General features: G+C 39.6%; 1 protein-coding gene across 1 annotated transcript in view; it reads right to left on the bottom strand.

The window, feature by feature from the left end:
* Mcr (Macroglobulin complement-related) overlaps window positions 1-12,728 on the bottom strand; it is a 37,675-nt gene that overhangs the window by 10,676 nt on the left and 14,271 nt on the right. Inside the window, exons 14-22 of the mRNA XM_053758270.2 lie at window positions 11,289-11,429; window positions 10,442-10,591; window positions 9,701-9,840; window positions 8,951-9,117; window positions 8,250-8,395; window positions 7,883-7,960; window positions 6,784-6,960; window positions 1,018-1,200; window positions 233-469 (exon numbers count right to left, since the gene is read on the bottom strand). Coding sequence (XP_053614245.1) covers window positions 233-469; window positions 1,018-1,200; window positions 6,784-6,960; window positions 7,883-7,960; window positions 8,250-8,395; window positions 8,951-9,117; window positions 9,701-9,840; window positions 10,442-10,591; window positions 11,289-11,429 — 1,419 coding nt within the window. The remainder of the gene's footprint in view (window positions 1-232; window positions 470-1,017; window positions 1,201-6,783; window positions 6,961-7,882; window positions 7,961-8,249; window positions 8,396-8,950; window positions 9,118-9,700; window positions 9,841-10,441; window positions 10,592-11,288; window positions 11,430-12,728) is intronic.

The following is a 12,728-nucleotide window of genomic DNA, read 5'->3' as shown; positions in this document are numbered from 1 at the left end:
CGACCAAATTACATAACAATCGGTTCAGTAGATAATGCGCGCAGAGGTAACATACATCAGTTAGGACTCAAATTCAAATCATTCAGAAATTTGACCTTACAGGCACTAAATAAATAATAGTAAATTTTTATATTTATAGTTATTTCTCACAAGTTACAAACTACTGGTATTTCGGAACGACCACTGCTGAGAAGAAATGCCGAAAGAAACTCATTAGAACAGTGTTGGTCACCATAGGCAGATCCAGCAGACTGGAGGCGTTGACGGGCATGGTGGGGAACAGCGGCCCCACCACGTCGCCCACCACGGACACGCGCGCGCGGTTGGAGCCCAGCACGTAGTAGCGGTCCACCTCGTACGGGATCAGCGGCGTCTCCGTCACGTTCACGTGCATGTACTGGAACACGTACGCGCGGCTGGACAGGTCCAGCAGCACCGACTGGTGTCGGTGCTGCGGGAGACCGTCCGCCTGCAAATAAACAATATATATATAAACAAAGTCAACAAATTATAACAATGATACGCTATGATGTCACGATCTTTGGAGTCAAAATGACAATATACTTTAATGAGGATTAAAAAATTATAATAACCACGCAAGCCTCTCGAAGTACCGTAAATTTTTAAAAGGCGGTATATAATAATAAAATAAAAATCCTAATATAGAAGATGATAGATAAATTATTTATTTGCTTGTTCTGCTGTAATACACAATTTACATAATAATATACTTAATGAGAATTAAAAAAAAATACATGATAATTAAAAGTTAATCTTTTAAAGTGTAATTTAATAATTGTGTTAAGACATTTATGAGTACTACAAATACGCATAACATTTGTCGGCTATGACGCGTCACAATCTCGTAAACTATGCGCCTAATATTAAGATTGATATTTATCTAAAAAAAAAAAACAAAATAACTCGGATAAATTAGATAGGTGTACGGTCAATAGCACATCAACCTACCCAAATTCATTGCAAACTCCATAGAGATACATGTTGACAAATTCGTACCTCGACAGTGATCTTCTTGATGGCGCGGTGTTTCCCCTGCAGCGTGGCAGCGTGCAGCCGCACGCGGATGTCGCCCAGGCGGGTGCTGACCACCGGCACGTGCACGGTGGCCGCGTCACCGGCCGCGATGTACACGAAGAACTGCTGCTCACCGAACGATGTGCGCGGGTTGTACGACACCACCTGGCGGTTATACACACGTTCAACGCCGCGTCGGACCATGTTGGCCGACACTTCATTTTCTCCACTCCACCAGACATTCCACTCCACATCCAACATTAGTGTTAGGCACTTTTAACTGTTCCAATATTAAGAGTTTTTTATTTAGTACTTGAGACGTCAATGAAAGATGGCGGTTACTGACTAACTGGTTTATTCAATAATGAACGTACAAATATAAATATACCCATATAATTCATAAGTACATAAATATATTTTATTTATTGTTTATTTTACCCGTTTCATGGCACGCAGTGCGCGGGCAGACACTTTGGGTTCAGGGAGAGTGGAACATTCTGAATCGACCGGCTCTGAATTAACTTCGCTGGGTTTTATAGTTATATCGGGTACCTTAGTCCCGTCCTCACTACTCCCTACGTCCGCTGCGTCTTCAAACTCGTCCGCATAGTCCTCTACTGTTTTCTCTTCCTCCCGCGAAGGGTTAATATTAGTCTGGGTCAGTGAAAAACGAGACTTATCTTTAACAGGCAATAACTGATCGTGATGTCTACGCCATTCTAACCCTTTGTCTAAACCTACTTTATATGAAACTGGTCCTGTCTTCGCTGTAACCGTACCCTGCTCCCATTTATTTCCTTTTGCCGAATAGTTTCGGACTAGGACAGGCTCACCAACATTTATTTCTCTGGTATTACCTTTCGCATTGGTGACCTGACGCTGCTGAGCAGCTCGCACGACAGTTGCTAGGTCCGGATGAAGCGCGTCCAAGCGGTTACGTAACCGTCTCCCCAACATAAGTACCGCAGGCGAGACGCCTGTAGTTGCATGCTCGCAGTTGCGATAAGAAAACAAAAATACACTTAAGGCCTTTTCAACACTTTATCCTGTATGTACTGCCCTTTTGATTGCTTTCTTAATCGTTTTACCGCGTTTTCCGCGGCCCCATTACCTTGCGGTCGGTAAGGCGCCGATGCCTTATACAATTTTGTAAACAAAAGTTTTTAAATTCCTCAGAGAAAAATGGTGGGCCGTTATCAGTCACGAGTAGTGCAGGTAGACCAAACCTGGCGAATATAGACCTAAAAGCAGAAATTGTTGACAGTGCATCCGTTCGCGTCATTGTTATTACTTCGATCCACTTCGAGTGTGCATCGACAATTATAAGGTACCGTTTATCAGCATATTCTCCAAAATCAGCGTGTATCCGCTGCCACGGTACCAATGGACACTCCCACGGATGCAAAGCCGCGTGAGGGGGTGCGTCGCGGACCGCCCGACATGCTTCACATGTACGACAAACAGTTTCTAAATCAGAATCCAACCCAGGCCAATAAACATAATTACGTGACAAATTCTTCATTTTATTGATACCTAAATGGCCTTCATGTATTTCCTCTAATACCATTTTACGCAGTTTTGGTGGAATAATAATTCTATATTTGTAAATAAGACAGTCTAATTCAGTTACAATATCTTTTTTTCGTTCAAAATAAGATTTTTCTTCCTCACAACTCGCTTTTAACGGCCAACCGAACTTAACATACCCCAATATCTTACTTAACAATGCATCTCCTTTTGTGTGTTTACTAACATCTCTGAAATCAACCGGTACATTGTCTATAACTATATTCATATAACCTAGCGGCCGCGTAGTGCAGCGGCGCTCGCTAGACAAAGGCAAACGAGACAGCGCATCTGCCGGTCCGTTCTCACTCGATCTTACAAATTCAACTTTAAAATCATATGCAGCTAACCGAACCGCCCAGCGCTGTAAGCGACTCGCAGCTGTTTGGGGTATGCCCTGTTTGGGCCCTAATATGTGGCTTAAGGGTTGATGATCGGTGCGCAACGTCCTACCAAATAAATAATGGTGATGTCGCGTTACCTCAAAGAATATTGCAAGCGCTTTCTTGTCTAACTGACTGTAATTCTTTTCCGCATCGTTGAGCGTGCGCGAGGCGCAGCCGACCGGCCGCTCGCCCTGCGGTGTGCTGTGCGCCAGCACGGCGCCCACCCCGTACGCGCTGCTGTCCACCGATAGCACGAGCGGCCGCCCCTCTTCATAGTGTGCTAGTACTCTGTCACTGGTTAATGGCTTTTTTTGCTTCCTTAAACGCGTGCTCACACTCCGGTGACCAATTCCACGTACTTCCTTTTTTTAAAAGCTTATGCAAGGAATGTATCATCAAACTCAGGTTAGGGATAAATTTACCATAATAATTTAAAATACCGAGGAAGCTTTTTAACTGCGTGACGTCCATTGGTCGCGGGGCGCGAGCAATCGCGTCCAGTTTCATCGGGTCAGGATGTAAGCCTTTTTTATCAATTATAAATTCAAAATATTTTACACTCTCTTTTAAGAATGTACACTTTTCCATTTTAACTGTTAATCCCATGACCTTTAACCTTTCTAAGACTAATCTTAAATTACATAGGTGCAATGCTCTAGTCGCCCCGGTGACAGCGATGTCATCCAAAAATACAACGGTATTCGACACCCCTCTCAGGGTTTCTTCCATCAATTTTTGAAATTTTTCTGGGATACAGGATAAGCCATATGGAGTACGACGATATGCGAACGTGCCGAGATGGGTTGTAATCGCAGTAAAAGGCTGGGAATCTTCTGTTAACATTGTCTGTGCGTAAGCATGTGTTAAATCTATTTTGCTAAATTCCTCACCCCCACTGAGGGTCGCAAACAATTCTTCAATGCGAGGAAGTGGATAAAATTCGCGTTTTAACTTCGGATTAATGGTTACCTTGTAATCCCCACAGATTCGAATATCGCCGTTCTCCTTGACCACAGGTACAATCGGAGTGCAATATTCCGAATTTTCCACCCGAAAGATGGTGCCTTTGGCCTCGAGCCACTCGAGCTCGGCCTGGACGCGCGCGCGCAACGCCAGCGGCACCGGCCGCGCGCGTACGTACACCGGCGACTTATCACTTAATTCTAATTTAATTGTTTTTGTACAAGTTCCTAATTTACTTGTGAACACTTCTGGAAACTCTGTAGCCAATCGGTTCCCGATCGAGTCTTCTCGTATCTTATTAAAACTAATTTGTTTAATATTTAAAGCGCGAATCCATTCTCTGCCCAAAAATGGTCGACTCCCATTCTTAATCACATAAAGTGTTAAAGTATTAGCTGTTACGTGCCCGAGAGTAACGTTCACAGTAATCGACCCGAGCGATTCAATCGGTGAACCGGCATAACTACGCAATACAATGTTTTGGACAGTGATGGGTTTATGTGTAAAATATTGTTTATAAAAACTTTCACTGATTGCAGATATGCGACTGCCCGTATCTATCTCACTCTCCACTGGAAAACCGTCAATGTTCACTTTAATATAAAATGGTTTGGTACCTGTAGTCAGTTCGATGTTGAAGATCATCCGATACTTCCTCCATTTCACTCACAAAATTTTGCCGACCTATTGACCGATCACCACGCACTTTGCACATTATTTTCAAATGCCCTCTTTTATTGCACCGATCACAGTTGTAATTAGCAAACCTACACCGGTGCCGCCAGCACCTGAAGCCTCCTGTACAGCCACAGATGTGGCTCCGCTCACTTCCGCGTGCTTCTCTGCAGCCTCCAGCGCGAGAGCCAGTTCCACCGCCTTTTTATAATTGATATTTTCCTCAGCGAAAATTCTAGATCGCATAGTCTCATTCATCAAGCCTGATACGAACTGGTCGCGAAGGTTTTCCTCTAAATTATTCCCAAAATTACACGTAGTGGCTAGATGTTTAAGATTCTGTCTCAAACGAAACACGTGGCGTTCGGCGATCTCGGAGCGTTGTGGTTCCAAATGTTGCGTTACGAGGTTGACTAATGCGTCGAATGTCTTGGTCTCAGGATGTGCGGGCGAAGATAAATCGCACATAAGCGAGTATGTAGCTTCGCCGACGACCGTTATCAATAGGGGCACATGCAACTCGGCTTTGATTTCGTTCAGCACAATATATTGTCGCACTCTGCGTATGTACGCCGGCCACTTTTGTGAGTTCAAATCGAAAGGCTCTAATTTCCCTATCGGCATTTTGCTTAATATCGCGACACACCGCACACAAATTACCTAAATGCACGCACCGAAACTCGTCGCCAGTGAGACGTCAATGAAAGATGGCGGTTACTGACTAACTGGTTTATTCAATAATGAACGTACAAATATAAATATACCCTACAGTACTGATATGTAAACAAAACTATTATTGAAGGAAAGGTGAAAGGACGAAGAAGTCCAGGGAGACTGAGGAAGACTTATGCGAGAAAGAGAAGGCAGACGTTGTGTCGTATCGAGACCTTGAAAACAAAGCCGACAAGAGCATAGCAATAAAAAAAAACTTTTTTTTTTCTTCGAAGGAGAGAGGTGTAAGAATTAATTCTCTTTGCTTAAAGTTTATTTTTGTTGATGACATGACAGAACTTCATGTCAGTGAATGAACAATGATAGGTGTTATTTTCCTTTTATTAAAATAAATATTCCCTCTTATTATTATTAGATTTGGATTAAAATATGAGAAATCATAGGTTTAAATGTTGTTTCTCTACAAGGTAAGTTTTTAGTTATAAGGTTTGAAATAAAGATTGTAATTGTAAAACATATCTAAAATAATAAAGTTTCTCTTTCAGGGCAACGCAATTTACTTTTATTTCTTCCTCTTCTAAGTAACACATTATATAAATATTAGGACAAATCACACAGAAGCTAGCCCCAAAGTTAGTTCGAGACTTGTGTTATGGGATACTAACTCAACTATACCATATTTTATAACAAATACATGTATAAATAAACATCCAAGACAAAGATCATTTTCCATCATGACCCGACCGGGGATCGAACCCGGGACCTCTCGGTTCAGAGGCAAGCACTTTACCACTGCGCCACCGAGGCCGACAATAAGAAATAAAAGAAAGCTCGAGAAGAGATGAAAACAATCGTAAAGCGGTATACATTCCTTTCGGGTTCGACGATTCAAGAGTTTAGAAAGCTTTAGAAATTGCTTCAGAAAAATATGACCAGTAAGAATAAAGCAATAAAACTCACTTCTTACCATAAACGAACTGGTAATGAGGTGAGGCCTTCAACACTGGTACACTTTCAATAGCTTGCGGATGATAATTTAATATTTATTTTATTTATTAATATGACCACTCTGACGCCTATTTGTTAGCCTTTTATAGTGCTACGACCTACGACATTACGTCTACGAGCTACGAGATTAACGTCGTAGCGACTCACACATCGACTACGCTGTAGCAAGCCTCTAACAATTTATACATTATAGTAACTAGGCCCGTCCCGGCTTCGCTCGGGTAAAAACATAAGTTATACACCTAAACTTTCCTCACGAGCCACACTATCTATTGGTGAAAACCGCATGAAAACCCGTGCAGTAGTGAGTTTATCGCGAACAGACAGACAGACGCGTCAGAGGACTTTGTTTTGTAATTTGTAAGGATAAAAAAACTGTAGCTCCTAAAACTAAGAAAAAGAATGGCCTTTTTTTACTACCTAAGCAACTGGTTTTTTCGTGTCATATAAATCTTAAAACAATGGCAATAAGACTCACAATGCCGTTCTCCTCCACGTGAATGAACTTGTATTCGGGCGAAGCCTCCAATACCACTACAGCTTCGATGGCCTGCGGCTGGTAGTTGAACACGACCACTCTGATGCCGATCTGTTCCCCTTGGCGACAGCGGTCCGGGCCTTCCACTTTTATGAAGAACGGTAACACGCCCACGTACTGAAACAATAAATATTTTTTGTTAATTAATTAATTTATTGGTGCACACAACAGTTTACAACTAATACATTCTTACGGTAAAAAAAAATCAACAGTGTACAATAGCTGGTCATGATGGAAAATGATCTTTTTCAGATTGGCCCGGGTCTTGGATGTTTATCTATATATGTATTTGTTATAAAATATAGTATCGTTGAGTCAGTATCCCGTAACACAAGTCTCGAACTTACTCTGGGGCTGGCTCAATCTGTGTGATTTGTCCTAATATATTTATTATTAATATTATTAAGACCAAAAGTGGGTACAAACAGCATGATAAAGATTATTATTCCAACAAGAAAACATTAGTATGACAGTAAATATGCACAGGGAACTTACTATCATCTCTTAACGCGATCCACTTTACGATCTAAACTGAACTGCATTGCAAATTCGTACCATCTACTATTAGTATGAACGCGATTCATTTCAGATTCCTAAATTGAACTGAGTTGCATTGGAATCGTTCCGTAAATGTTGATGGTAGGCGTACAGGACGGCTTTAAAAATACAATTAGTTTGTAGGTTTTTGAGAAACGCTATATAATTTAAAATTTGTCGTTCACAAAGAAATAAACATAAATTAATTAATCAATTATTGTTTATTATGCACGTCACACGCCATTTTTAACTAAATTATAGTTTCCATAATCCATTGTAGGCCCTCAAAGTTTATAGGTAATGTACAGTTTATTAAGTAAATGTTTGTTGTACACAACTGTTTGTTGGCAGAATAAAAAAAAAAGAATTAAGAATGAACAAATTGTGGAGTCGAGCAGTCGAGCGGGAACCGAACCCACGAGCGCGGCTGGCTGTGCGGCAGTGCGGCTGTGTGGCTGTGTGGCTGTGCGGCTGTGTGGCTGTGTGGCTGTGCAATACTCACGCGTATGGGAGTGTGCAGCATGCCCACCCCCAGCGTCGGGGACATGCTGAACGCTGACACGGTCCACTGCGCCGGCACCTGCAATTATATATTTATTATATACATACATACATACATACAAACAAACAAACAAACAAACAAACAAACAAACAAACAAACAAACACAATATATCACAAAGAACATGTCAGTTATCTTAAATAATTTAATATGAGTTTTATTTATTACTTGGATAAAACCATAATAAATTAATTTTTATCTGCGAAATTTCTTACAAACTTTTACCCCCCCATTATAGTAATTTAAGGGTTGATTTATGGAAAAAAGTAGCCTACGTTTGAACTCCAACGGTTTTTGCAGAGCGAGTACCTGCGGCACGTCGACCGTGAAGACGTAGCGGCCGTGCGGGCCGACGTTGACGTCGCGCCAGAGCCACGCGTTGTCGTACTGCCGCTGCACGCGGTTGAAGCGGAACTTACGGAAGTGGCTCAGCTCGAATGTGCTGTCGTGCTCACCTGTAAACGTAAGTTTTTATTTATTTATTTACTAGCTTACGCCCGCGTTAATTTACTGGGATTAAAGGTACCCTATGTTTTATCCATACTTAAAACTACTGTATGCAAAATTTGAAGAAAATTGGTTGACTACTCAATAGAACTAAATAGAACGTGAAGAGACAAACAAACTTACTTTCGCATTTATAATATTAGTTAGGATTTCTAGATAAATAATATTGATAAGTCTTATATAATATGAAACCTATCAATTCTATTACTGTGATGGTTATTACTAAATTGCATTAAACTTTATTAAACTAGAAATAACTATAAATATAAAGATTGACGAGAAAAAGTGCTTGTGAAGGTCTAATTTCTGAATAAATGATTTGATTTGATAGTTTAAATTTGTATCTGTTCAGTTTTAATATTGGGTAAAATAATAAAAACTAAAAAGATACAAATGCACGTCGATGACGTCAGCTCGTTGCTGTCTACGACTTTTGTAGCACTCGTAGACGTCGTAGCACACGTCGTAGCCGATGTAAACGTCGTAGCACAAGATATACTCACAGTTAGCTTCATCCGTGCGGTCGATACAATCAGCGTTGCCGTCACATCTCTGCTCGTGAGTGTAGCACGCGCCACCTTCCAAACATTCTAGGAAGCCAGCAGTGGCATTACAATTACTTGGCCGACGACTGACTTCCACATCGGAGAATACCACTAGGCCCGCGTATCTGTTGACATAGAAATATATACAGTTAAAAAAATTTTAGGGGAGAAGAAATCAATCCAAGCACTCCAAAGAAGAACATGAAGAAAATCAGTCAAATTAAAGATATGCCGTATCAAGAAATAGAAGAATATGCAGAAATTCTATTTATGTGCTAAATAGAATTTCTGCATATACGTGTGTGACCTAGCGTGTTGCGTGTGCCAATGTTCCGTTCGCCATGAACGAAATATTACATGCATTGGCATTCAATTCACTTCATGCGCACATATTTCTCTCGTAGGTCGTAGCACGAGAAAATAATGAAAGGACTAATTTAAGGCGCTATTTGCTACCATCGCATTTATATTCATTCCTTTTATTTGATAAATAAATGTGCCATAACGGTATTTTCGTGCGGACTTCAGAAATTCACAGAAGCTCGCTTATGGACGTATAGAAAATATTTTATATTTATATATTATTAAATTATTTATATATTATTAAATCATATGTTTATTAAGAGCTTACAAGTTATAGCTTCGTTTAGGAAACTGTGAGGATGTTATAAAATATATATATTTATAAAATAAAATAAATAAACTCACTCAAAAGTCCTATTCGCGTCAATGCCGTAAGTAGACGATGGGAAGTAGACAAGCTCGTCCGCGTCGCCCAAGTGTGAGCGCCACGTGTACGCAAACGTTCCGTTCGTGGCTTCGTCGAAATACGACATCTTAGATATCACCTGGGGATATACATTAGATTCAGATCTGTGCTCTTGAATCAGACTTCAAAGTAGCTTATTAATTTTCACTAAAATAACATCATGCCGTATTAATTCAAAGTGAAAAAGTAGGAAAGCGAACCCAGTGCGGCAAAACGCTCAGATGAGAGAGAGAGAGAGAGAGAGAGAGTGATATTAATCTAAACGAAATATGTAAGACGAATTATAATGAGTTATTACATCCTTCCTCAGGAATCACACTAACTATTGATAATTCTCGTTAAAATCTGTGCAGTAGCTTTGTGAATTTATAGCAAACAGACATACGCAGAGGACTTTGTTTTATAATATGTAAGGATGCTCCATTAAATCCGACTCTTGTAGTTTTTACATATATTTTTTGCAATAAAGTTTACATAAATAAATAGATTTATTATTTTTTTTTGCAGGTCGTACGATTGTACGACCTGCAATGAGATGGGCGGACGATGTAATGAAAGTCGCAGGTCGTACATGGATGAGAGAGGCACAGGACAAAGGAGGGAGGCGCCCGCGATGAGGCGTATGTCCAGCTGTGGGCGGGCTATAAAGGGCTGAAATTATGAAATAAACAATATTGTACCTTAGCGTAAGTGAGTTCGTTTCCAGCCTGCATGGTATAGAACGCGTTGTCGATACCCGAAAGTCCCACGTAAGCTCCCGGTTCACCGTAGATGGAGACCTCCACTCGTTCGCCCGTACGATGCTTACGGTTGTTGATGAACACTGTGAACTGGAATATAAAAGGAAAATATACTATATTATTTAGAAAAGTACGGAAAGAAAATATTGATGATTGATTGAGAAGTTCTTGGACTATAACTATGGATTGAAAATCGAGATTATTACCGCTGGAACTGTCTTAATAGGGTAGTTACCATCAAGTCAAATCAGATAGTTTTTCCATGTGTCAAAAATATTTTTTTTTTGTTTCGTTTATCCGTGTGGAAAGGCAAGGGATCTTAGCCCATACAGCCGTCCTCCGTAGTATCTATTTACTTAATAAACATATATGGTGGGGCTTGTATGACAGTGGGGACAAGTGACATCACAAATCGTGAAATCAAAAATAGTTTTAAATATATTTTAATTAGAACTATAAAAGACTAAACTTTATTATAACTTCTAAATTAATCTGACATTTGATTATCTTGTTTCAATGCATGCATTTATACAGAATCAAACTCGCTCACAATACACTTACTTAGTTCGGCAGTTTTTGTGTGAGAATGATCAGACAGTGTACGAACATTGAAACACATTTGTGTAGTGTGTGTGTAATATTCAATGCATTGCAAATAGCATTTACAATACTTCATTAGTAAACTCGGCCCCAGGGCTTCAAGACGTCACAGACTATAATGTGCAAAAATTTGAGAAAGATACACAGTTTTATGGATTTGTATGGAGAAACAGTCTTAACTACTCACATTGTTTCTAGATATCCCGTTGACAGGGAAGGTCAGTGAGTCCGCCAACACGTGACCTCTGCGCTCGGTACACCACACCACTATTGTAGACACAGGCGCCATTTCCGCTGAAACCGTCACTGCGAACGTGCGAACTCCTTCCTGTAGATTAAAAATTACAATATTAACATACCCAAATAATATTATACATAAAATAATAATAATAATAATAAATTCTTTATAATAAATTGTTTATTTACTTAGAGGATTTGTACAACAATTTTAACAGATACAATAGTGTTTCCTTGTTATAAGTAGATAGTACAAATTACTTTATAAACCCTAAATTCCAAACTAGGCAAACCTGTATTTTGGAATCCAGTGTTCGACCGTATATAATTGAGGAACATCCTATATAAAGAGTAAATAGAGTGCTTAGGCTAAAAGGATTAACAATGAGCTAGAAAAAGAAATATGTAAAGATTATTTGATTGTCCTTTAACGACAAAACGAAGCAATTAATTAAAGTTATTCTTGTGTGAAGATGATTGGAATAACGGAGAGTGACATAGGCTAGGTTTTGCCGTGGGAAATATATATTAATTATCATATCCTATGTGGTTTTTCTTGCAGGAGAAATATTAGTATGGGTCCTCCAGCGAGTGCGTGTAAACAACTGACAATTAATTGTCAGGATCGTACAGGTTTAAGAAGAAATTTATTCTCATAAAAAAATCTACAAAATTCACTTAAAATGAGAAACTTAAAATATTTCATTAACATTAGAAGTAGACGCGTACAAAAAGTCGGTAGATAAATATCGTACCAAGTGGAAATCCCTGATCTCTACCCCATAGCAAGCACTAGGGGTGACAATACAACATTAAATAGATATAAGGGTAGGTTTGAATCACTATCGTACACAGCGAGAAGCTCCTTTGTCTTATATCATGTAGTAATTTATCGCCGACGCAAGACGGAACGTAAATTTAAGCATGTCTGTTACAACGAACACAATCGAATTACCCGATAGAGGAAACATAATTGTACACTAATTAGCTTGTAATAAAAAAAAATATAGAGAGGAAATATGACGAAATGTACAATAATTGGCTTGTAATAAATAAACAGAATATTCAAGGTTTGTAAAAAAAAAACAATGGATAGGTATTTATTTTCCAAGTATTTTCGGATAATTCAGATTTATCACTCGAGGACAGATGGGAAAAGTTTTATCTGTTCCTGAACGAGATGACACAATGAGATGTTGCGCGAGGGGGTTGTATTAAATGGAACACACTCGGCATATGTATCGTAGATAACTGCGTATCTATTAGTTAAACAGGGTTTATATATACATGAGTCTATCTAGATTGAGGTTAAGCGATCTATGTGTTTTCCATAGAAGGGTAGGTACAGATGAGACAATAACTAGGGCGTGTGTCATACTCTTCGCACACT

The sequence above is a fragment of the Plodia interpunctella genome, chromosome 18, assembly GCF_027563975.2.
Source record: "Plodia interpunctella isolate USDA-ARS_2022_Savannah chromosome 18, ilPloInte3.2, whole genome shotgun sequence".
NCBI lineage: Eukaryota > Metazoa > Arthropoda > Insecta > Lepidoptera > Pyralidae > Plodia > Plodia interpunctella.
The sequence above is the reverse complement of the archived record's forward strand: the minus strand, read 5'-3'. Positions and strand labels throughout refer to the sequence as shown.